Raw genomic sequence first — 22,239 nt, forward strand, 5'->3', positions numbered from 1 at the left:
CTCTCCCCTCACCTGCTGCAGAGTTCTCTCCCCTCACCTGCAGAGTTCTCTCCCCTCACCTGCAGAGTTCTCTCCTCTCACCTGCTGCAGAGTTCTCTCCCCTCACCTGCTGCAGAGTTCTCTCCCCTCACCTGCTGCAGAGTTCTCTCCCCTCACCTGCAGAGTTCTCTCCCCTCACCTGCTGCAGAGTTCTCTCCCCTCACCTGCTGCAGAGTTCTCTCCCCTCCCCTCACAGTTCTCTCCCCTCACCTGCAGAATTCTCTCCCCTCACCTGCCACTTTCTCTCCTCTCACCTGCTGCTGAGTTCTCTCCCCTCACCTGCTGAGTTCTCTCCCCTCACCTGCTGAGTTCTCTCCCCTCACCTGCTGAGTTCTCTCCCCTCACCTGCAGAGTTCTCTCCCCTCACCTGCAGAGTTCTCTCCTCTCACCTGCTGCAGAGTTCTCTCCCCTCACCTGCTGAGTTCTCTCCCCTCACCTGCTGAGTTCTCTCCCCTCACCTGCTGAGTTCTCTCCCCTCACCTGCAGAGTTCTCTCCCCGCACCTGCAGAGTTCTCTCCCCTCACCTGCAGAGTTCTCTCCCCGCACCTGCAGAGTTCTCTCCCCTCACCTGCAGAGTTCTCTCCCCTCACCTGCTGCAGAGTTCTCTCCCCTCACCTGCAGAGTTCTCTCCCCTCACCTGCAGAGTTCTCTCCCCTCACCTGCAGAGTTCTCTCCCCTCTCCCCTCACCTGCAGAGTTCTCTCCCCTCACCTGCAGAGTTCTCTCCCCTCTCCCCTCACCTGCAGAGTTCTCTTCCCTCACCTGCTGCAGTGTTCTCTCCCCTCACCTGCTGCAGTGTTCTCTCCCCTCACCTGCAGAGTTCTCTCCCCTCACCTGCAGAGTTCTCTCCCCTCACCTGCAGAGTTCTCTCCCCTCACCTGCTGCAGAGTTCTCTCCCCTCACCTGCTGCAGAGTTCTCTCCCCTCACCTGCTGCAGAGTTCTCTCCCCTCACCTGCTGCAGAGTTCTCTCCCCTCACCTGCAGAGTTCTCTCCCCTCACCTGCTGCAGAGTTCTCTCCCCTCACCTGCAGAGTTCTCTCCCCTCACCTGCTGCAGAGTTCTCTCCCCTCACCTGCAGAGTTCTCTCCCCTCACCCCCCTCCCTGAACACGGCCTGAGTTTGGACCATGTTGGAGAGTGTTGAGTTCAGGTCATGATGGAGAGTGTTGAGCTCAGGTCATGATGGAGAGTGTTGAGCTCAGGTCATGATGGAGAGTGTTGAGCTCAGGTCATGATGGAGAGTGTTGAGCTCAGGTCATGATGGTATTTCAGTTTGTGGTTAGAATCAAACAGAGTCAGTTATCTTGAATTCTGGAGCGTTGGTTTTACACGTTAACTCTTTGTTTGTTGTGTGACTTGTAGTACTCCACTTCAGGTGTAATCTAATCCCTCTGGATGATCTCGGCCACACACACATGTATAATTGAAGGCTGACGGAAACCCATTTCCAAACACACGGGTTGGGTTTCAGTAGGAAACCTTCTCTGGTCAGCACCAGCACAGTGACCCTGAATGAGTCAGACTTCAGGCTGATCCATTTCCAGAAAGATGCTCCAGGAGTTAGACTCTAGTTTGTTTTTACAAACCGTGGACAGGAGAAAAGGAGCTGTGAGGTGTTCTGTTTGAGAGTATGGTAATGATTAACTTCCCTTAGCTTTAATTGATTATCACAGGGGGTAATAAAGACCACATCTGCCAGCTGTGTCAGCTGGGCGTCAGTTTGTCTGCTGATCAGTGACCCTGGTTTGAGTCTCTAACTGCTTGAAAGTTCTTTGAGGTTTTTCTTCTCTTGTCCTCTCTGACATGCTCTCCGTCTGTTGCTTCCTGTCCTCTCCCTCTTGGACGGTCAGTGATGGTACATGTGCCAACATCCCCTTGTCCTTGAGCATCTATCCTCCCCTACCTTAATTTATCAGGATGCTATTTTTACATCGTCTCCCTTCCACTGCTCTCTCTCTCTCTCTCTGGTCTGGCTGTAACACACAGACTCCTAACCTGCTGTCTCTTCTTCTTCTTCTTCTTCTTCTTCTTCTTCTTCTTCTTGTTTTCCCCACATCTCTTCCTCCTGTTCTCCCTTCAGGCTGCTATTCAGGTAAGCTGCTCTTCCTTTTTCTCCCCCTCACTGTCGTGTCTGTGTTGTATCTGCATGGTTGGACAGATCCTTTCCCCTTTGTCAGAACAGCTTGAACTGCAGCTCTGCAGCTTGTGTAGCTTGCAGAGATAAGTGGGCTCTTAGGTCATTACACTAAGGAGCACATGCATGATGTTAAATACATCTTTATTATTATTTATTTATGATATCTGTACACTCTGCTGGGCTCACTTATTTCCTCATGTTACTTCAGACGAGAGGCGAGGTGATCCTCCAGAGTAGTCTCAGAGTGTCTTGAAGTGTTTTTCAGTTTAAAGTTCTGGAGGTGCATCAGAAAATAAACTGCTGTTAGAAACATCAGTGCTGCTGTACTTAAAGAACTATCCCCTAAACCAACGTGTCCCCTGACCCCAGTGTGAGACCTCAAAGTGCTCATGTGTGGTTTAATGTTAATGAAATATAAAGTCAGATCAGAGGCTGTTTGTGGCCTGATGAGACTTATTCTTTAACTTGTTCTTTTATAAGTTGGGACTAAAGCTCAGTGATCAATAACATCACTTTGATCCGTTTCCTCTTTACAGTTTGGGATCATTTGACCCAACATTAATAATTCAAACCTCTACATCATCTATTCTTCCTTGGAGTCATGTGGGAGGTGCAGGATGTTAATTCATGGTCCTGTTCTCATCACTTTCTCCTTTTAAAACATGTGAACTCATGATACTGTGCTGGGATGTTTCTCTGTTACAAGTATAGGAGCTAGAAAGAGCGTCTTGAAAGGAAGAAGTTTTATTAGATAATAAGTGAAATGTTAAAAGTGTGTTGTGTGAGCTCCCTGTGGTTTTCTAATACACATACAGTGGGGTGTGAAAGTTTGGGCACCCTAAACAGAAACTGTTGTTTTCATCTGTATTTAATATTTCCTTCAGTGTGGCAGCTTGCTTCTTTCATATCTTATAACAGACAGACATACAGACATTTTCTGCATCAACACTTATTCATTGAGGTTAAATCAGGATGTACAATAAACTCTGAAACAAAGTTTGGGCACCCTTAAACTTTCTTATGTTTGAGCATTGCTACACAGCCTAAAAATACTGATTTCCACCATCTAAACATTGAATTAGTTCACTGAATCTTCCACAACAAATTCACATCCAACAACAGACTTAAAGGTTAAATTGGAGCAACTGTTTCTTATCCCTCAGTCTCTAATGTGACTTGGCAACATGGGAACATCAAAACAGCTCTCAGATGACCTAACATTGCAAATAATACAGAAGCATAACTCTGGAGAAGGCTATAAGAAACTATCCCACAAGTTTCAGTTCTCTGTGTCAACTGTGAGGAACATCATAAGGAAATGGAAGGCTGCTGGCACTGTGGATGTGAAGACAAGATGTGGCAGACCAAGGAAAATAACAGCAAGGCAAGAGCCAAAAATGGACCCACAAACCACCACCAAAGAACTCCAGGAAGATCTAACTGCTGATGGTGTCATGATGCATCGCTCCACAATCAGACTAAGGTTGCATGAGAAGGAGCTTCATGGAAGGGTGATGCATAAGAAGCCCTTTCTTCGTCCCCATCACAAACACCCTACCACGCTATAAACCAGAGTCACTCTGGAATGAAGTGCTCTGGACAGATGAAACAAAGATGGAGTTATATGGATACAACCACAGGCGCTACACCTGGTGCAAGAAGAACACAGCACACCTGGAGAAGAACATGCTCCCCACAGTAAAGTTTGGAGGAGGGTCTGTTATGCTTTGGGGTTGTATGGCCGGTACAGGCACTGGAAACCTTGTTAAGGTGGAGTTATAAGTCAGTTTTAAGATGTGTGAGAAGCAAGCTGGCACACTGAAGGAAAAAGAAACTACAGATGAAAACAACAGTTATTGTTTAGGGTGCACAAACGTTCACACTCCACTGTATTTGTCATGTTCCCTTTCTTATTGTCACTCCATCACATGTGGCCTCCTGTCTTCTACATGGAGTTGAAGAGGGTTGTAACTTGTGTTATGTATTCCACTATCATCAGCCTGTGTGCATTATTTAGCAGCAGCACTGTGACCACAGGGCGTGACAGGAGATAGGACACAGGCTGCTGACTTCAAAAACAATCCTGTCCTCCTCTAAAACAACAACCTGTCTTATGTTCAGAAGTTATTAGTGAATTAACAGGGTTGCAGTTTATTCAGTGACAGTAAGCCAGAGTTATTCACAATGACTCTAAAATATATTTAACAAGCTGAAGCTTTTTTTAATGGTTAAAGATTTCCACATAAAGGAGAGGAGAGAAAAGTGTAGAGCATGCCCGCTGAGTTGAAGTCAGTTTAAATGTTTGATGCCAAAGCTCCTCTTCATGGGTACTTGATTATTCTAACCTCACAGCAACACACAGACACACACACACACACACACACACACACACACACACACACACACACACACACACACACACACACACACACACACACACACACAGACACAGACACAGGTGACCTTCAGTTAGTGCTTCAGGAGGAGGAGGAGCCGGCAGTGACGACAGAGTTCTGATAGACTCACACAGAGGACCGTGAGAGAGGAGGAGGAGGTGACAGTTTGTAGAGAAGGCCGGTCATTGGGATGCTGCTCAGGGAGACTTTGGGATAAGATTGATCAGCCTCACAGAAACACTCTTAAAGATGAAGATCTTCAGCAGATTTCACTATGTTTGGTATCTGGTGAGTGCACCTTAAGGAGGGAGTCTGTGAAAGCGACAGCATCCCTGTGCTTGTTCTATTTAAAGTAACTTGTTCTTCTGTAGCTTGATATTTAAACCCACTCTCTGCTGGAGGAAGGAAATACATCTTCTTTCTCCTCTGTGTTGTTCTCTTGCTGTGTGACGTTTTAGGAGGTGACTGAGCTCGACTCTTCACCAGACTGCCGCAACTTTTGCGCTTGGAGGTCGTCCTCCGTATGTAGAGCCACTGCATTGATTTCCATCTGACTTCATGTTGTAACCCTACCTGCCCCTGTGTTACACCTCTCCTCTCTTGCACACATGAAGAGGCTGCATTGCGGTGTTTGTGTGGATGTTTGCACCCTTGCCTGTTCCCTTGTTTCCAGGTGTAACATGCATTTGTGTTGGTGTGAAATGAATATACAGCATGTTTGTTCCTGCCTTGTTGTGGATGCTTCTGTGAGCTCCAGGTGAGCTAGAAAGTCAGGAGTCAGTTTGTTGTTCCTGGACATTAACTGAGTATATTGTTAAACACATAACACCTGCACAAAGTTTGAGGAACTATGAACACTTCCTGTTTTTGAATATATGTAAGAGGGTTGAAAATCTTTTCCAAGGCTCAAGCAGGAGTCAAAGAAAGTCCTGAACCCATGGGATGAGAGATGTAGAGAGGTTTTCATATGATGTCCTTCCCTCTGAAGCCTTGGCCTTAACTACAAAGTGTTTGTTGTTGATGTTTGTGTGAACATGTGTGATTAGAAACACACACACCTCAGGCCTGTTGCTCTCAGGATGTCCCTGCAGTAAGCTTGTTTGTTTATTCAGTCACTTTTTAGTATTACATGTCATTTAAAGTGTTATTAGACATTTCTTTTTGCAGTTTTATTACAGTTGTAGTTATTGCATATTTATTAGCTTTGTTGGGCCTCTATGGCTAACATATAAAGCCAGACACTTTCCATTTAGAAGCTTCAGACAGACACATTTGTTCTCTGTGTGCACCCAAAATAACCCCCCAGTTGTCCCAGTGTGTGTCATGCTGGAAAATCGCGTGTGTGTGATGTGTGTTTATCCCACCAATACACCACCATGTTATCAAAGAGCAGAGGGGTTTAACTCAAGCTCTTACTCAGGTTACATTTTCAGATCCAAGCAACAAGAGGACAAACAGACAAAGAGCAGTCATGATCTGAAGTCAGTAGAGACACAGAGGAGTGTTAATGTGTAAATAACTGTGTTTTAAGGTCAAACTCAGGAACAGGAGAGGAGATATATAGATCTATATTTATCTGAAGGCTGATCAGTGTCACTGTGAGAAGGTAAAGTAACATCCCAGGAACTAGATCTGGACCCTGGGACCTGCAGTAAAAGCTGCTTCCTCCAAAAGAAGCGATCCCTTCGCTTCTTTTGGTGTCATTACTTTCACAAACTGTAGTATGTTACCCTTTAATAGTTATCTTAGACTAGAGTCCAAAGGCTGGAGCAGGAAGTGAAGAGATGTTTCAGACTTTTAAAACATGTAATCAGATAGTGGTTAGAACATGTGAACCTTATTCTGATAGCTGAGTTTTCATCAGAGCATCCCTAATCTGATCTCACTGCTCGGAGTCAGAGAGAGTCTGTAGAGTTCTCTGGATGACAGAGGAGATGAGTTGGTGGCTTCTGAATCCAGACTTCGAGCTGTGAAGGATGGAGATAGTGACACTCAGAGTAAAATGACTCTACAGCGACACACACACACACACACACGTGCATCATGGTGTACAATGTCACTGTGAGCTGAGAGGAGGGTGTTAGGAAAGTGTGGCAGCAGCTCAGGTAGTTAAAGCTAGACCGGTCACAGGGGCAGTCCCATGACAACACAGGAGATTCAGTTTCAGCAGCAGCGGAGGAGGATGCATGAAAGCTCACTTTGCTCCTCAGAGGGTGAAAACCAGGAGGCTAACTCCCAACATGAAACTAGATGATAAGCAGGGAGTGCAGTTTCCTTCACACTCCTGAGTGAGGATGTTCTCACACATAAATAAACATGTTGAAGCATCAAATCCATCCATGATGAAGGGTTTTCATCACATGTGGTCCCTGAATGCCTGTACCCGCCCCAAAATCACACACTGTGTTGTACAGTAGGGATGCACTGAACATTCGGCCACAGGAAATGGCCTAAAAGTGCATTTTCAGTTTTCGGCTGAAACAGAATGTTGTGTTGACTCACTGCTCACTAGGCCATGTGTCTATGTGTGTGATAAAAGTGAAGTGGCAGGTAAACATAGTAGTGTAGCAGAGTGATATATGTGACAGACATCAACATTGATCAGACCCCCCTCCACTCATCAGCTGCAGCAGCTGCAGCTCTCCCTGCTTCACAGTGTGTTAACAGTCTGTTTTCTAAAGTCCAACACGTGTAGGATCGATGTCTGTAACTGTGACTTGAAGTTAAATGAACTGTACATATTTTAACTCTAGACAGCCGCCGCTTAACATAGTTAAGGTACCCTGAAGATAAACATTTAATTTCTTTTCACAATAAAAGTCCCCTCTTGTTATGTAGTCCAAAACACTTTACTTTGAAAGGGCTGTAACAGGAAGCAGCATGTTGTCAGCTGCAATAACTTGACATAAAATAAAGTACCTGTAGATGTGTAAATTATATGAACAGGGGAGGAGGAGAGGAGAGGAAAGTCAGATAATACAGATTTAGTAAGAAGCTACAAAGTCCTGAGTTCTGAACACAAAGAGGATTATTAAATCCTCTATCTGTGGTCTCAGGCTCACACATGAGGTTAGTGTTGCATTGCAGACTGGTTTGATGGGGTCACAGTGAGTTAACATATTTTCACATGTGATCTCTTTTCATTTTGCAATGCCGCAAAATATCATTCCTTAAAGAATCAACTATATAAAAAGGAAAATTATGAATGAATCAGAAACTAACTAATCTATTCCTAACTAATTAATGAAGGAATCACTCAATACATAAACAGGTATGTATGTGTGTCTATGTGTGTCAATTTTGTAATTGATTTATTCTTTGAAGCATTTAATAATTTACAGTATTCTCCATGATCATTTAGAGTTTGTTTTATGGAAGTAGATAAAGAGTCATCCTGCACCCGAGGGCGTGAACCAACTACGGTTCAATAAAGTGCTGAACTGTCACCAGGTCATATCGGTGTTCACCTGTTGCATGGATTATTATGGAAGTTGAGTGTGTTTTTATGAATGAAGTCCTCTTTGAGTTAAAACACAAACACAGGCAGCTTATGGCTGCTTCACTCAGAGACTGTCTGCAGTGGGAAATACAGAAAGTACTGCTACAGGCTCCAAGAGGGTCGAGTGGAAAGACATGTCATTGGCTTTATGTACAACTTCCTGTGAAATGCTGAGTCATTATTTAATAACAGAAGGTCACTGAAGCTTCAACATGTTGCTGTGTTGATTTTATTTTGTTCTAACATTCTCCTCACTCCGGCTTCTCTGCTCAGGACTTCTCGAATGACGACACCAAACTGGAGTACAATGTCGACGCAGACAACGGCATCGCCATGGAGGGTTATCTGTTCAAGAGGGCCAGTAACGCCTTCAAGACGTGGAATAGGTACGCTGAACACATTCTTCATTAGCATTCAAACTTCTGAAGATAAAGCTCTGGAGGGATGATGATTAGAAATCAGAAAGACGATCATTAAAGTGTAAAAAATACTCATAGCTTTCCTCTGTTCATAGAATACAGATGTTCAGTTGACCTCAGTCTGACTGTAGATCACTGACACACTGACCTGCACTCTCACAGAAACTGTGTCAGTGTTATTTTGGGAGCATCAAAGCAAACTGCATGTGACTCTGTTTTTCCTCCTCTCAGGCGTTGGTTCTCCATCCAGAACAATCAGCTAGTTTACCAGAAGAAATTCAAGGTACGTCAAGTGACTGCACACTCACCTCAATCAAACATGCATGTGTTTGACCTCCAGCACAGACCCCCCACCCCCATGCACGGTTACCAGGATGCTGAGTCCTGTTATAGATCTATCTTTAAACGGATCAGAGACACCTTTTGTCATGTCTGGTGGAATCTAATGTGTCCTGTACTTTCTGTGTGTGTATTCTCTTCACTGATTGTATTGAAGCATCCATTCTTTCTCCTCAGGATAACCCCACAGTGGTGGTGGAGGACCTGAGGCTGTGCACAGTCAAACACTGTGAGGACATCGAGCGTCGCTTCTGTTTCGAAGTGGTGTCACCCACCAAGTAAGTCCCCTTCCCCTTCAGTCTTAATGAGCACACACACATACACACACATGCAGTAGACAGCAGGTGTGTGATGCTTGTGTGTCCCATCAGGAGCTGCATGATGCAAGCAGACTCAGAAAAGCTGCGACAGGCCTGGATCAAAGCCGTCCAGAACAGCATCGCCACGGCCTTCAGAGACAAGGGCGAGGAGGGCGAGGTAAGGACCAAACACACCAAGACCAAGAGAGTCACATGATCACAACATGAGAACAGATTCATGTTTCAGACATGTTTAACTGCTCATCACCAGTCCAAGTTTTCACATGTGGTAGACTGTTAGTTCTGTGGCTATGTCATTCCTGACTTTCCTTTCATACTGTTCCCTCCTGACTCAATCTTAAAAATCCCCCTGGATGTCTGCTCCCTCAGAAACTGGACAGGAAGTCTTCCACATCCACAGGGAGCTTGGACTCTGGTGGGGAGCCCAAGGAGAGATCACTGAAAGGAGAGAGCGCCCTGCAGAAAGTCATAGCCATCCCAGGGAATGCTGAGTGCTGTGACTGCGGCCAGCCGGACCCCCGCTGGGCCAGCATCAATCTGGGCATCACCCTGTGTATACAGTGCTCTGGTATCCACAGGTAAAGAGATCTCTCAGTGATGTGTGTGTTTGACAGACTGACCTTGGAGCTGTTAGGATACTGTTTGGGAATCTGCAAACTGCAGGACTGCAGGAGAATATTCAGATCCAAAGTTCCCCCTTGTGGCTAAACACTGTACTGCACTCACATCAGTTAAATGATGGTTTCTGAAGTCATGCTTTTGTTTGCTTCTTCCACCTGCAGGAGTCTGGGAGTGCATTTCTCCAAGGTTCGGTCTTTGACTTTGGATACATGGGAGCCTGAACTTTTAAAGGTGAGTGAGGAGGAACTCTCGGTCCTTCTGTTGATCAGTTGTCTTTATTTATTGTCCTCACACACACACAGGTAGATATCTCAGTGTTGGCTTTCTGTCATGCTGTAGAAGATGCAGCTTGGTGTCATACATGCTGATGTTTGGATGTTTATTAATCTGTGTTTGTGATTTCTGATTTGTCCGTACACCTTCCACAGCTGATGTGTGAACTTGGAAATGGAGTGATCAATCAGATTTACGAGGCTCGGCGAGAGGAGCTGGGAGCCAGGAAACCCCAGCCAGGAGATCCCAGGTACAGAGCTGGTGGAGAGCATGCTGGTGGTTCAGACCCATAGATCCCAGTCTGTTCCTTTTTTAGAATAGATAGAATATACAGTTGTGCTCATGAGTTCACATTCCCTGGCAGAATTTATGATTTTTTGGGCACTTTTCAGAGAATATGAAGGATAAGAGAAAACCTTTTTTTTCACTCATGGTCAGGTGAAGCCATTTATTATCAAACACCTGTGTTTACTCTTTTTATATTATAATGACAACATAAACTACCCAAATGACCCTGATCTAAAGGTTACATACCCTGGTGATGTTGGCCTGATAACACGCACACAAGTTGACACAAACAGGTTTGAATGGCTCTTAAAGGTAACCCTCCTCACCTGTGATCTGTTTGCTTGTAATCAGTGTGTGTGTATAAAAGGTCAGTGAGTGTCTAGGCTCCTGACAGACCCTTGCATGTTTCATCCAGTGCTGCACTGACTTTTCTTGATTCTGAGTCATGGGGAAGGCAAAATGATTGTGAAAGGATCTGCAGGAAAAGGTAACTGAACTGTATAAAACAGGATATAAAAATATATCCAAGGACATGAGAATGCCAATTAGCAGTGTTCAAACTCTAATTAAGAAGTGGATAATGAGGGATTCTGTTGAAACCAAACCATCAGGTAGACCAACAAACATTTCAGCCACAACTGTCAGGAAAATTGTTCGAGATGCAAAGAAAAACACACAAATAACTTCAGCTGAAATACAGGACTCTGAAAAAGGTGGTGTGGCTGTTTGAAGATGCACAATAAGGAGGCACTTGAAGAAAAATGGGCTGCATGGTCGAGTCACCAGAAGAAAGTCATTACTATGAAAATAACAACACAGTTTGATCATGAATTGCTTCACCCGTCCTCTAACCATGAGTGAAAGAAAAGTGTTTGTGTTATTATTCATATTCTCTGAAAAATGGCCAAGAAACCAACTTATGAGCACAACTGTATCACCCTAAGGAATAGAAGCAGCTGCTTCATCTCTTTACAGTCAGTAACATGCATGTTGTTCCAAACAGACACGAGGTGGAGGCCTACATCAAAGCCAAATATGTGGACCGGCGTTTCATCCGTCGGCCGTCAGACGAGGAGCTTCGGAACAAAGTGGTTTCTCTGAGCAAACAGGAGAAGAGGCTGAGCAGCAGCTCTGAACACCTGCCCCCAAGACCACCACCGCCCACCCCAAAACTCAGACCTGGTTCAAACGCCTCCGGACAGTCAGGTCAGTGCATGGTTTATGTTCTCTGTGACCTTTCCCTGGTCTCTGAACTTATGGACTAACAGCTGATTTTCAGAACTGAACAACAGAACACACTGTCAGGTATTATCTTGACCTGGATGAGGTCCGGTCTCCTCACTAACTAGACCGTCAGTCCATGAAGTCTGAGATAAGGTTCATTTCAAAAACTGAGACATTAAAAGGCAGTTTAAAATAGTTAAGTGTTTTTATTTCAGGGTCTTTTTGCCTCCTTGGTCTAACTTGGAATGAAAAATAAAAATCAATATGCTTTTTAGACATTTGATGGCTTTCTGGGTTCACAAACCAATCTTTAAGAAAGGTTTGAGGGTTTTGTACGGTGGCCCTGAGAGCTCACAGCACTGCAACTTAAGAACACACATGCAAAAAGACCAAACACAAGCAAACTAAGAAATCATCTTCATCAATCTGACAACACATGCGCAGCATTTAGAAAACACACTGCAAAGACCACAACACAACACATTAGAAAAACAGGATGCAAATAGACCGCAACACAAGGGAAGTGTTTCCAGAGGACACTTAAAAGTGATGCACACGTCCGGACACGCTTGTTGTAGAAGCAGATTTTTAGTCAAAGCGATATTAAGGTTATCTTACTGTCAGTGGTGTTGGAAAATGAGATTAAAAAAGTAAGTGTTTTTGATTTATTTTAACATTGTGATCACATGATTCAGCCTAAACTACAGTCCAGACGTGTGCATCACTTTTAAGTGTCCTCTGGAAACACTTCTGTCGTGTTGTGGTCCTTGCAGAGTGTTTGTGTTGTCAGATTGATGAAGCTGTTTTCTTAGTTTACTTGTGTTTGGTCTTTTTGCTTGTGTTTTCTTCAGTTGCAGTGCTGTGAGCTCTCAGGGCCACCGTAGTTTTGGATGTTTCTGTTAAATAATCTGAAACAGAACTTTCTGTGCGTCTTCAGAAACAAAACTTCATCGCCCCAAAAAATCAAAGCTCGTGTCGTGTCTGTTTCCGTCTTCTCTAACGTTTGCTCTCCGCCCTCCCTGCACTGAGGGGAGACTCGTCCTCATGGACATACTGCGTGTTCTCAGTGAACAGCATATGTCCAAGTCCTCTCTGCCTCCCATTGCGGTGTCCTGTAGTCTGTCTCCTCTAGTGTCCACTGAGCTGGTAGTCTAATTATCTCTGCTTCTGCCCTGCTCTCCTTTCTCTCTTTTTCTATCTTCCCCTGGCTGTTCTGTGCTTCTGGACTAACCCCCTCCCCTCCCCTGCTCCCTAACCCCAACACCCACCCTGCAACTCAATTAACACCCTTCACCTTCCTATTTCCAAACTCCCATCATCCCTAACGTAGCTGTTGCCAGCGGCTTGGAGGCCCGCCGCGACTCTCTCTTCTGTCCTGACGAGCTTGACTCGCTCTTCTCCTACTTTGACAACTCGGCCAAGCTCAGGAGCAGTAAGTACTAAACGCTCAGTGTTTCGCCTGCTCTCCTTCTTCACCTCTATCTGTGTTCGCTGCTTTTGGGCTGTGGACTAACAACCCTTCACCCACTCCTTGGTTTCTGTCTCATCCAGTCTTTCTTTATGGAACATCCCGTCACACAAACCGCATCGCAGAGCCTGCCATGTTTGTTTTTCCTCTGGGAGTTTGTCTCTCACACATGCTTTTGATCAGTTTCTGGTCTTTATATCTGTATAAGGGACCTGAAGCACATGTCCATGGTGGTGGTGGTGGGGTCTTTGTGTACTCTGTAAAAAATATCAGGATCACCTGCTGTTTGGGGTTCTAGCATCAGATGAAGATGAGCAGCTCTTTGAAGCCTACTAACATGTATCAGAGAACTTCAGCCAAGGTGTCTGTGTCATTATCTGCCAGCATACTTCCTCTATGGACCACAAGTCTGACCCAGGAGGTGATCCTGTTATTTTATACACAGGATCCGTCTTTGTCGCCGGTCTTCTTCCACAAGCAGTCATTCAGGCTCTTTGTTTTACAGTAAAGAGTGCAGACAGCGGCATCCAGAACAGCGCTGATGGGAGCAGGGAGATGCTGGCCAACACCCCCTCCAATAACAGCCTGGCAGATGCAGGTAAGACACAATCACATGTGCACACCTCACATCAGTGCATTCAAATGTAATGCCTGTTAAAATGTAATGCCATTCTGCTGAAGGAAAACACGACGTGATGCATAAGCACACAGCTGGAGGACAAGAAATATACAAGATACACAAAGACTCATTCTTCAGAGCCTCTGCTGGGGTTAGAGGAGAACACAGATCATCTCCAGGTGTTTAGAAGCTAACACCTTGCACCTCAGCTAAAAGTCCGTCCAAGCTGGTTTGTGTAAACCTTCAGGTCCAGATATTATTTTAGTGATGTAGGTTTTTGAGAGCAGAAAGAACAGAGAGACTGAGGATGGGTTAGTGTAGAGGAGGAGCTGAGAAGTGTTCTCCAATGATACTCATAGATCTTAAAAACCTGAAACAGTAATGTTGTCGTGTTCCTTCATGAGAGCGATGTTAAATCACAACACATTTCATTTCACTGATAAAGGTGAAGGGAAAGATATAATGTGGTGACATGTGTCCTCCATCTTTCCTCACATTTCAGAAGCCGCTGAGTCTCCGCCCATGCCCATGCCTGCCACCCTGCCTCCCCCGTCCCCCTGTAAGGAGGTGGTCTTCTACGAGCCTAAAGAGTACAGCCCCGGTCTGCAGCTCTACTGGGCCGCGTGTGCTCGCAGCCTGCCGGACATGGCTGAGGCGCTGGCCCACGGAGCCGAGGTCAACTGGGTCAACACGGAGGACGAAAAGAGGACGCCGCTGATCATGGCGGTGCAGGGGGTGAGCGTTGATCTGTATACTTCAGTCTGTCAGGTCTACAGTTAGGGGACGGAGAGCAGAAGTCACACATGCTCAATAAAAACCTTCTTTCAACCAAAGAAAATATGACTAACAGTAAATCTATCATTTGTCGTCTCAATGAAACTCTGTCTGATATGACATCATCTGTTGTTCTCAGGGCTCGCTGGTCACCTGTGAGTTTCTGCTTCAAAACGCATCGAATGTAAACCAGCAGGACGCTCAGGGCCGAGGACCCCTCCACCACGCCACCATGCTGGGACACACAGGGTAGGTCCAACATGTTTACTGTAATCCTGTATAGATCTGAATCATCTAACTGAAGGTTTGTGGAGCACCCAGGATTGTTAGTATCCTCCAAGTAATGAGAACCTTCTTTCTCCAGGCAAGTGTGTTTATTCTTAAAACGAGGAGCAAATCAAAACGCTGCAGACATCGACGAGAAAACTCCGCTGACGATAGCCGTGGACGCGGCCAACGCAGACATCGTCACACTGTGAGTGTTACTCTAACATCGTTAGCTCTTTGTTTCTTCTTCAGGGAAACACTGAGGAATGATAGATGTTTCATTTGTAGATGTTCAGCTTCATGTCTGTGACTTGTAAAGTGAGGCTATTAGTTAGTTACTTAAAGGTGACATATCATGCAACATGTACTTTTTAATGGTTCTCTCCCTGAAATCTGTGTCCCTGTCTACAAACCCCCTGAAAAGTCAAAGACTCCATTCTGTCCCCTGTTCTGATTTCTCCACCTTTCTGTAAATGTGTGCTGAAACCAGCCGTTTCAGTTTTCAGTGTTTTTCATACGTCACAACGCCATCCGGTCTGTAACAGGAAGTCAGAGCTCGGAGCTTGTTCAGCCCATAGACTGTATAAAATACAACTCAACCCCTCCTCCGTTTTTCATTCCCTGCACACATGTGTGCTAACAAGGAGCTTAGGAGGGAGGCATGCTAGTTGTAGGCTGTCTTAATAAACACAAAGGTCGCTTTGACTCCCCACGTCTGCAGATTTGAAGATCTAGTGGAGGATTTTTAGTTTTCATGGATAAGTGCTAGCGCTAGTTAGCATAGCCACATAGCTACATGTTGGTAGCTGTGTACCAAGACACACGTCGACATGCTGACAAATAAAACAACAAGAAACACTAAATCTGTGACCAATGGTTCAGAAAGGTCCTGCTGCAGGCGCCTCTCCGTCAGGATCAGATTCTGGATCAGATTCAGAGGGTTGAAGTAACGCGGGTCTGTGAGCAGCCGTGTATATTCAGCCAACATGGAAACATTAGATCAACGTGTTGGACAGCCGAGGGCCACACCCACTTCCTGAGGGGGCGTGGTCAGAGAGCTCATTCTCATTTAAAGGCACAGACACAGAAAACAGCCTGTTCTGAGCAGGGCTGAAAAAGAGGGGTCTACAGGCAGACCAGAATCTGATTTCAAAGAGTTTTTATGAGCATAAACTTTAAAGACATGTTTTGGGGACCTCTTAGACCAATATGATGAAAAAGAGCATGATATGTCACCTTTAAGGCCTTTTAAAGGCTCCTTAGTAAATGTGTAAATGGTTGCTAAGCTTCAAACGGAGTCTAAAATACGAGCTGTTGATGATATTTGATTGTTGGTGTCTTTAACTGCAGCTAACCTTCTGTGTCTTCACCTCCTCCTCCTCAGGCTGCGACTGGCCAAGATGAACGAGGAGATGCGAGAGGCGGAGGGGCCGTACAGTCAGTCAGGTCAATATAACACCAACAGCCCCACAGAGATGCAGTACAGGAAGTGCATGCAGGAGTTCATTAGCCTGCAGCTGGACGAAACTTAATAAATGTGTGATGTCATTACAAACAGGAGCAACATGGCGTCCAGCCTCGCTCCTCACAGGGAATGTAAAGGTTTCACAGCTGCAGTCAGCACAGACGATTTACTGTCAGACATTTTTATTAAGACTCCTCCACGTTAGCGTAAATACGTCCTGCTGGGTTAGACTTAGATCAGACTTAGACCAGCTGTTGCTCCTGTTTGCTGCTGTACTGTGAGTTCAGCTCCCGCCAGGCCAGCTGCACCGTGGCGTGCTACAACATCAGCTGTTAGACGGCGTGAAGGGGTTAAAGCCATCGACTCTGGACATTACTGAAGAGTTTTGATCCAAAGTGGAACACCAACATGTTTTAAAAGTGACTGTTATTAATGTACATTTACTGATAGCACAAAAAGAAGGTGTGACTCTACACTCCACAGTCTGGTCTTCCTCCCTTTAAGTTTAGATCACACTTAGACCAGTTCCCTCCATTTGAGAGGCGGTCTGTGATGACTAACTCTCTCTGGACTTCTTTTTCTACTGGTATCGTGTCTCTGTTATTAAATAGCAAAAAAAAAAAGCTACCCAGTAACTGCCACCAGTATCCAGTGACACTCAGACCTCAAAGTTCTGGAGGGTTTCACTACCTGGCAATAATAATTGTGACCTGTGAATGAAGTTTGTAATCATCTTCCTGTCTGGAGAGGAACAGTCTGTGTCCACACCGTGCTAAGTTTCATTTTTAAATCCACCTGTGAGAAGGATTTTATGTACATTCCTTTTGATGGTTATGCAACTACTGTACCTTTTCCCTTTTGATTCTATGGTTCAGTCTTAATCATGTTCAAGGCCTGTTTACTTCCTTCAACTGGTTCTGTGTTCAAACATGATGCATCGTGCTGTGGCGACATGCCTAATCAGAGAAAAGTCTATTTTAGAGCAGTTCTGTTTTATAAGGAGACATGAAGGAATGAGTATTATTACTGTAAATGTTGTAAATGATGTGCATACATACATACAAACATGTCTTTATAGACAGACAGAGGGAGCAGAGTGACTGGAGGGAGGGGCTCTGTGTCGTATTTACTCCAACAACATGGTGTTTGGATATTTGCCGCTTTAATGTACACTACCGTTCAAAAGTTTGGAGTCACCCAGACAAATTTGTGTTTTCCATGAAAACTCACACTTCTATTTATCAAATGAGTTACAAAGTGAATAGAAAATATAGTCAAGACATTGACAAGGTTAGAAATAATAATTGTGTCCTTCAAACTTTGCTTTCATCAAAGAATGCTCCCATCCATCATCTTGACCGCTTATCCCATTGGGGGTCACGGGGGGCTGGAGCCTATCCCAGCTGGCAGGGTACACCCAGGACAGGTCTCCAACCTATCACAGGGCTAACACAGAGAGACAGACAACCATGCACACACACACTCACACCTACGGGCAATTTAGAGTGACCAATCAACCTGGTTAGCATGTTTTTGGAGTGTGGGAGGAAGCCGGAGAGAACCCACGCATGCATGGTGAGAACATGCAAACTCCACACAGAAGGGCACCTACCAGGAACCTTCTAGCTGTGAGGCTGTGACAGCCCCAAAGAATGCTCCCTTTGCAGCAATCACAGCATTGCAGACCTTTGGCGTTCTAGCTGTTAGTTTGTTGAGGGAATCTGACGACATTTCACCCCACGCTTCCTGCAGCACCTCCCACAAGTTGGATTGGCTTAATGTGCACTTCTTGCGTACCATACGGTCAAGCTGCTCCCACAACAGCTCAATGGGGTTGAGATCTAGTGACTGGGCTGTCCACTCCATTACAGACAGAATACTAGCTGCCTGCTTCTTCCCTAAATAGTTCTTGCGTAATAATCGAACCCACACATGTGATGCTCCAGATACTCCACTAGCTCAAAGAAAGGCCAGTTTTACAGCTTCTCTAACCAGCAAAACCCTTTTCAGCTGTGCTAACGTAACTGCACAAGGGTTTTTAAGATGTTTCTATTCCTCCATTAGATTTCTAATGCGATTAGCAAACACAAAGTACCATTAGAACACTGGAGTGATGGTTGCTGGAAATGGGCCTCTATACACCTACAGTGGAGGTCAAAATGATTACCCCCCTTGTGAAATCAGATCAAACCCTTGATTTCTCCATGAAAATGACCATTAAAATCAAGTGTTTATAGTTTATGTGTTTCCAAAATAACAAAGTTAAAATGTTCACTGTGTTTGATTTGGATATTTTATTGATGCAATGATTTGAAACAAGAAAAGGTAAAAATGGCATGTCCAAAATTATTCGCCCCCTGGCCCTAAGTAGTCAATAGTGCGCCCGTTCTGAGCCACACCTGACTACAACCTCTTCAAGTAGTTCTTTACAAGGTCAGCACATGTCTCTGGAGGGATTTTGGCCCATTCTTCCAAAGCAAATTGTTCCAGCTGGTCCAAAATACATTGTGTCTGAGCATGGACATTCACTTTGAGCACCCGCCACAGATTCCTCACAGGATTTAGATCTGGGCTCTGTACGGGCCACTCCAGGACCTTGGTTTTGGTGTCCTTTAAGAACTGTTTGACCAATTTTGACGTAAGCTTTGGATCATTGTCTTGTTGGAAGACCCAGCGCCGACCTAAGCCTAGACTAAGAGCAGAGTTCTTCACATTATCCCTCAAAATATCAACATAACTTTCTTTTTTCATGATGCCATGCACCAGAACAAGGCTCCCTGTGCCTGAGGCTGCAAAACAGCCCACAGTAAGATGCTCCCTCCACCATGTTTAATTCTGAGGACCGTGTTCTAAGGGTTGAAGGACTCTCCCTTTCTTGGCCAAACATGAACAACATCCATGTGCCCAAAAAGTTCCATCAGACCAAAGGAAATACTTCTAAAACTCATCTTTACCTTTCAAATGTTCTCGGGCAAACCTCAGTCTGGCTCTGATGTGCCGCTCTTTGAGTAAAGGGGTTCTTCTGGGACGATGGTCCTGAAGCCCACTATGATGAAGATCCCTCACAACTGTGCTCCTTCAAACATCAACTCCAGAGGAGGTCAGGTCAGCAACAATCACCTTGTTAGATGTCCGGGTCTTCTTGTTGACATCTTCGACTACTTTCCTCTCCAGAGTTCTTGATATCTTGTGTTTTCTATCACGCCTAGGTTTGTTTCTAACAGAGTTTGTCTCCTTGTACTTTGCAATGATGCAACATACAGCTGTTCTAGACACTGTGAAACACCTGGACATGACAGTATAGCCTTCCCCCTTATTATGAGCCTCAATTATCTTCTTTCTGAGCTGAAGACTGATTTCCTTCGTCTTTGGCATGGTTAGTATGATGAGTCTCTCTCAATAACGTGTTCAAGTGCCCTGTTTGGAGTCCCTTAAGTAAATCTCAATGCTGATTGGATGCTCAGGTGTTGTTAGGAAGCCAACAGACCTACAGGTGTTGTTAGGAAACAAAATGACTGCTCAGGTGTGTTTTAAAAGCAGAAATTCACAGGGGGGGGTAATAATTTTGACCACCTCATTTTTCACTATATTTGATATAAAGTTATCCTAAAAATGTATTTTACATTCCAAAATGTCCCAAAGCCACTAAAGAACACTAGGGAATGTTTGATTATATCAAGTTTGATCAATGATTCAAACATTGGGCAGAATTTAAGGGAAATGTTCCAGAACTCCTGGGGGGCTGATCATTTTGACCTCAAGTGTATATTTAGATATTCCTTTAAAAACCAGACGAGTAATCATTTACCACATTAACAATGTATAGAGTGTATTTCTGATTCATTAATTTTCAAAATAAGGACATTTCTAAGTGACCCCAAACTCTTGAACGGGGGTGTACATCGTGGGTTATCATGGGAAACCCTGACCTGTAAGAGATGGAGGCCTGTTAGTGCCATCACACTGATTGTATTGAATGTTATAGGGTTTCACTTTAATACTGACATCATCAAGAACAAGTGCAATAGTGTAGAGCAATGTATATATCTTAATCATCTGTTAGTGATATTTAACTTCATCATATGTGAGCTTTATAAAGAAGTGAAGGAGACACTGGGAGTGATGGATGAATGAATGAATCATCGTGTCCTCTTTCATCTCTCCAAATCGTCTGAGGGGACCTAAGCACTTTGATGGAACGCTCGGTTCTTCGTGTTCCCGCCGACAGACGTCTCGTCGGTGTGGGGAAGCTTTGGTGGTTTTGTGATTGTGAACACGTTATTAATGAAGTCGTGTCTTTCAGAGGAGAAGCTGAATGCTTCACAGATTGTAGGGAAAAGGGACTCGTGCATGATGTGAAAGAATGAAGCATCATATATGGAGGGCTACATGTGCTGACTGTTAAACACCTGAACACTGCTTTATGTTTTTAGAGTGGAGAAAAAACCTCCTGTGGTCTTTTTCTTCTACTCTTTAAAAGCAAGTCAGGACTGTTTGGACCTGAATGACAAAGAATGACATGAAATTGTTCTTTTTAATGTATTTCTTTTCTTTAGTGTGTGCAATAGTTGTTCATAGAGAATGGTACAGAGGCTAATGCTAGCTGTTGTTGCCTTAAAGGTGAACACAGCCTGAGAGGAAGAGGAGGAGGTTTGTAGGAGCAGAGCAGAGCAGGAAGTATCTCTGAAGGGTCGTAACACACTTGACCTCCTCTTCAGCTCATCCAATCACTCACTCGATGGAGGGACTGATGAGCGGTATTAAAGGTCAAACTGACCTCCCTGATCCTCCTCTGCTCCTCCTCTGATCCTCCTCTGATCCTCCTCTGATCCTCCTCTGATGCGTTTTCAAAGATTGAAGTTTAATTCAGAGTCTCTGTCAGACTGAGGGTGGCAGAGCGGTGGTTCTCAGCCTGTGGGTCTCCCTCTCCTGTTTGTTGATTCATGAATGAACAGATGATTTTTTATTATTTTTTAAACATAATGAAGAATATTTTGATATTTTTCATAAATATGTTGTTTTTAATCTGCAGTCTTCCAAAACTTGATTTGAACCCCTAAAAGTGAAAACCCCTCAGATTGTGAACCGCCTCTCTCTCTCTCTCTCTCTCTCTCTCTCTCTCTCTCTCTCTCTCTCTCTCTCTCTCTCTCTCTCTCTCTCTCTCTCTCTCTTTGTTCTTTATTGTTTCTTTTCTCACTCCTCCCCAGAGTTTGTGCCTTTCTTCTGTTCTCTTTCTGTTTCTTTGGGGGTGCTGAGGCCAACACAACTGTATCTCTGTACATAAACTCCTGCACTTTAAACACAATACAGTTGTTATCAAAGATTCCTCTCCTCTCGTCTTTTATTTCTGAGTCCTTCTCTGGTTCCTGATTTGCTCCTTCTTTTATTTCCCTTTTTTCTGCCTCTGCATTTTTTCTGTTTCATGTTTGGAGCTTCGCTGACGCTCTGACAGGTATGACCACTTCTTTCTTTTCATGCTTGTTCTCATGAGACTGTCTCTGCATGAGCTCTGCACTCTGTATTTGTATCCTGCTTTACACGTCTGTTACACAGTGTAGTCCTGATGACTCCAGAATACTTTAAAGGGATATTTCAGTGTTTCTGAAGTGGGGTCGTATGAGTTACAGTATTAGTTATCCTGGTAGCCACAATGAGTGCCGAGGAGCTCTTCCCCTTTAATGAGAACATTCCCAGAGGACCTGCAGGTCAGCTAGGATATTCTCTCTGCAGACGGGGTCGCCTATTTCATGTGATTTCACCTAAGTTAAGAAAATATGATCCAGGCACTCATCACGGTGTGAATGCATGCACCAGTAGAAAAGGAGCTCTTCAGTTTGCTGTCAGTCTTTGTTTTGGGACTATTTTCAGACGCACCTCTCAGACCGGTGTTCTTCCGCTGCATGAGCACGGATACACACCGATCAGCTGTTTGGATCAAGTAACGGTCTCGGTCTTTAGAGTGAATTAAACTCACTTCTCTGCACATTTCAAAGATGGGACGTACCTGTCTTTATCCCGGCTGTTCAAACAATCAGACCTCCTGTAAGGCAGGGGACTCTGGATGATGAGTGATGCAGACTGGAGCCGTATGTG

At 44.6% G+C, this 22,239-nt stretch overlaps 1 protein-coding gene across 2 annotated transcripts in view; it reads left to right on the forward strand.

The window, feature by feature from the left end:
- LOC117830732 (arf-GAP with coiled-coil, ANK repeat and PH domain-containing protein 2-like) overlaps window positions 1-22,239 on the forward strand; it is a 62,347-nt gene that overhangs the window by 36,944 nt on the left and 3,164 nt on the right. The window contains exons 10-23 of one of the 2 annotated variants that reach the window (XM_034708993.1): window positions 8,343-8,455; window positions 8,720-8,771; window positions 9,005-9,105; window positions 9,199-9,304; window positions 9,517-9,725; window positions 9,930-9,999; window positions 10,197-10,291; window positions 11,333-11,535; window positions 12,884-12,985; window positions 13,527-13,619; window positions 14,143-14,375; window positions 14,554-14,663; window positions 14,779-14,889; window positions 16,066-16,127. In XM_034708993.1, the coding sequence (XP_034564884.1) occupies window positions 8,343-8,455; window positions 8,720-8,771; window positions 9,005-9,105; window positions 9,199-9,304; window positions 9,517-9,725; window positions 9,930-9,999; window positions 10,197-10,291; window positions 11,333-11,535; window positions 12,884-12,985; window positions 13,527-13,619; window positions 14,143-14,375; window positions 14,554-14,663; window positions 14,779-14,889; window positions 16,066-16,127 (1,660 nt within the window). The remainder of the gene's footprint in view (window positions 1-8,342; window positions 8,456-8,719; window positions 8,772-9,004; window positions 9,106-9,198; window positions 9,305-9,516; window positions 9,726-9,929; window positions 10,000-10,196; window positions 10,292-11,332; window positions 11,536-12,883; window positions 12,986-13,526; window positions 13,620-14,142; window positions 14,376-14,553; window positions 14,664-14,778; window positions 14,890-16,065; window positions 16,128-22,239) is intronic. The other variant, XM_034709000.1, reaches the window with a different exon arrangement.

The sequence above is a fragment of the Notolabrus celidotus genome, chromosome 2 (genome assembly GCF_009762535.1).
Source record: "Notolabrus celidotus isolate fNotCel1 chromosome 2, fNotCel1.pri, whole genome shotgun sequence".
In the NCBI taxonomy this organism is placed as follows: domain Eukaryota; kingdom Metazoa; phylum Chordata; class Actinopteri; order Labriformes; family Labridae; genus Notolabrus; species Notolabrus celidotus.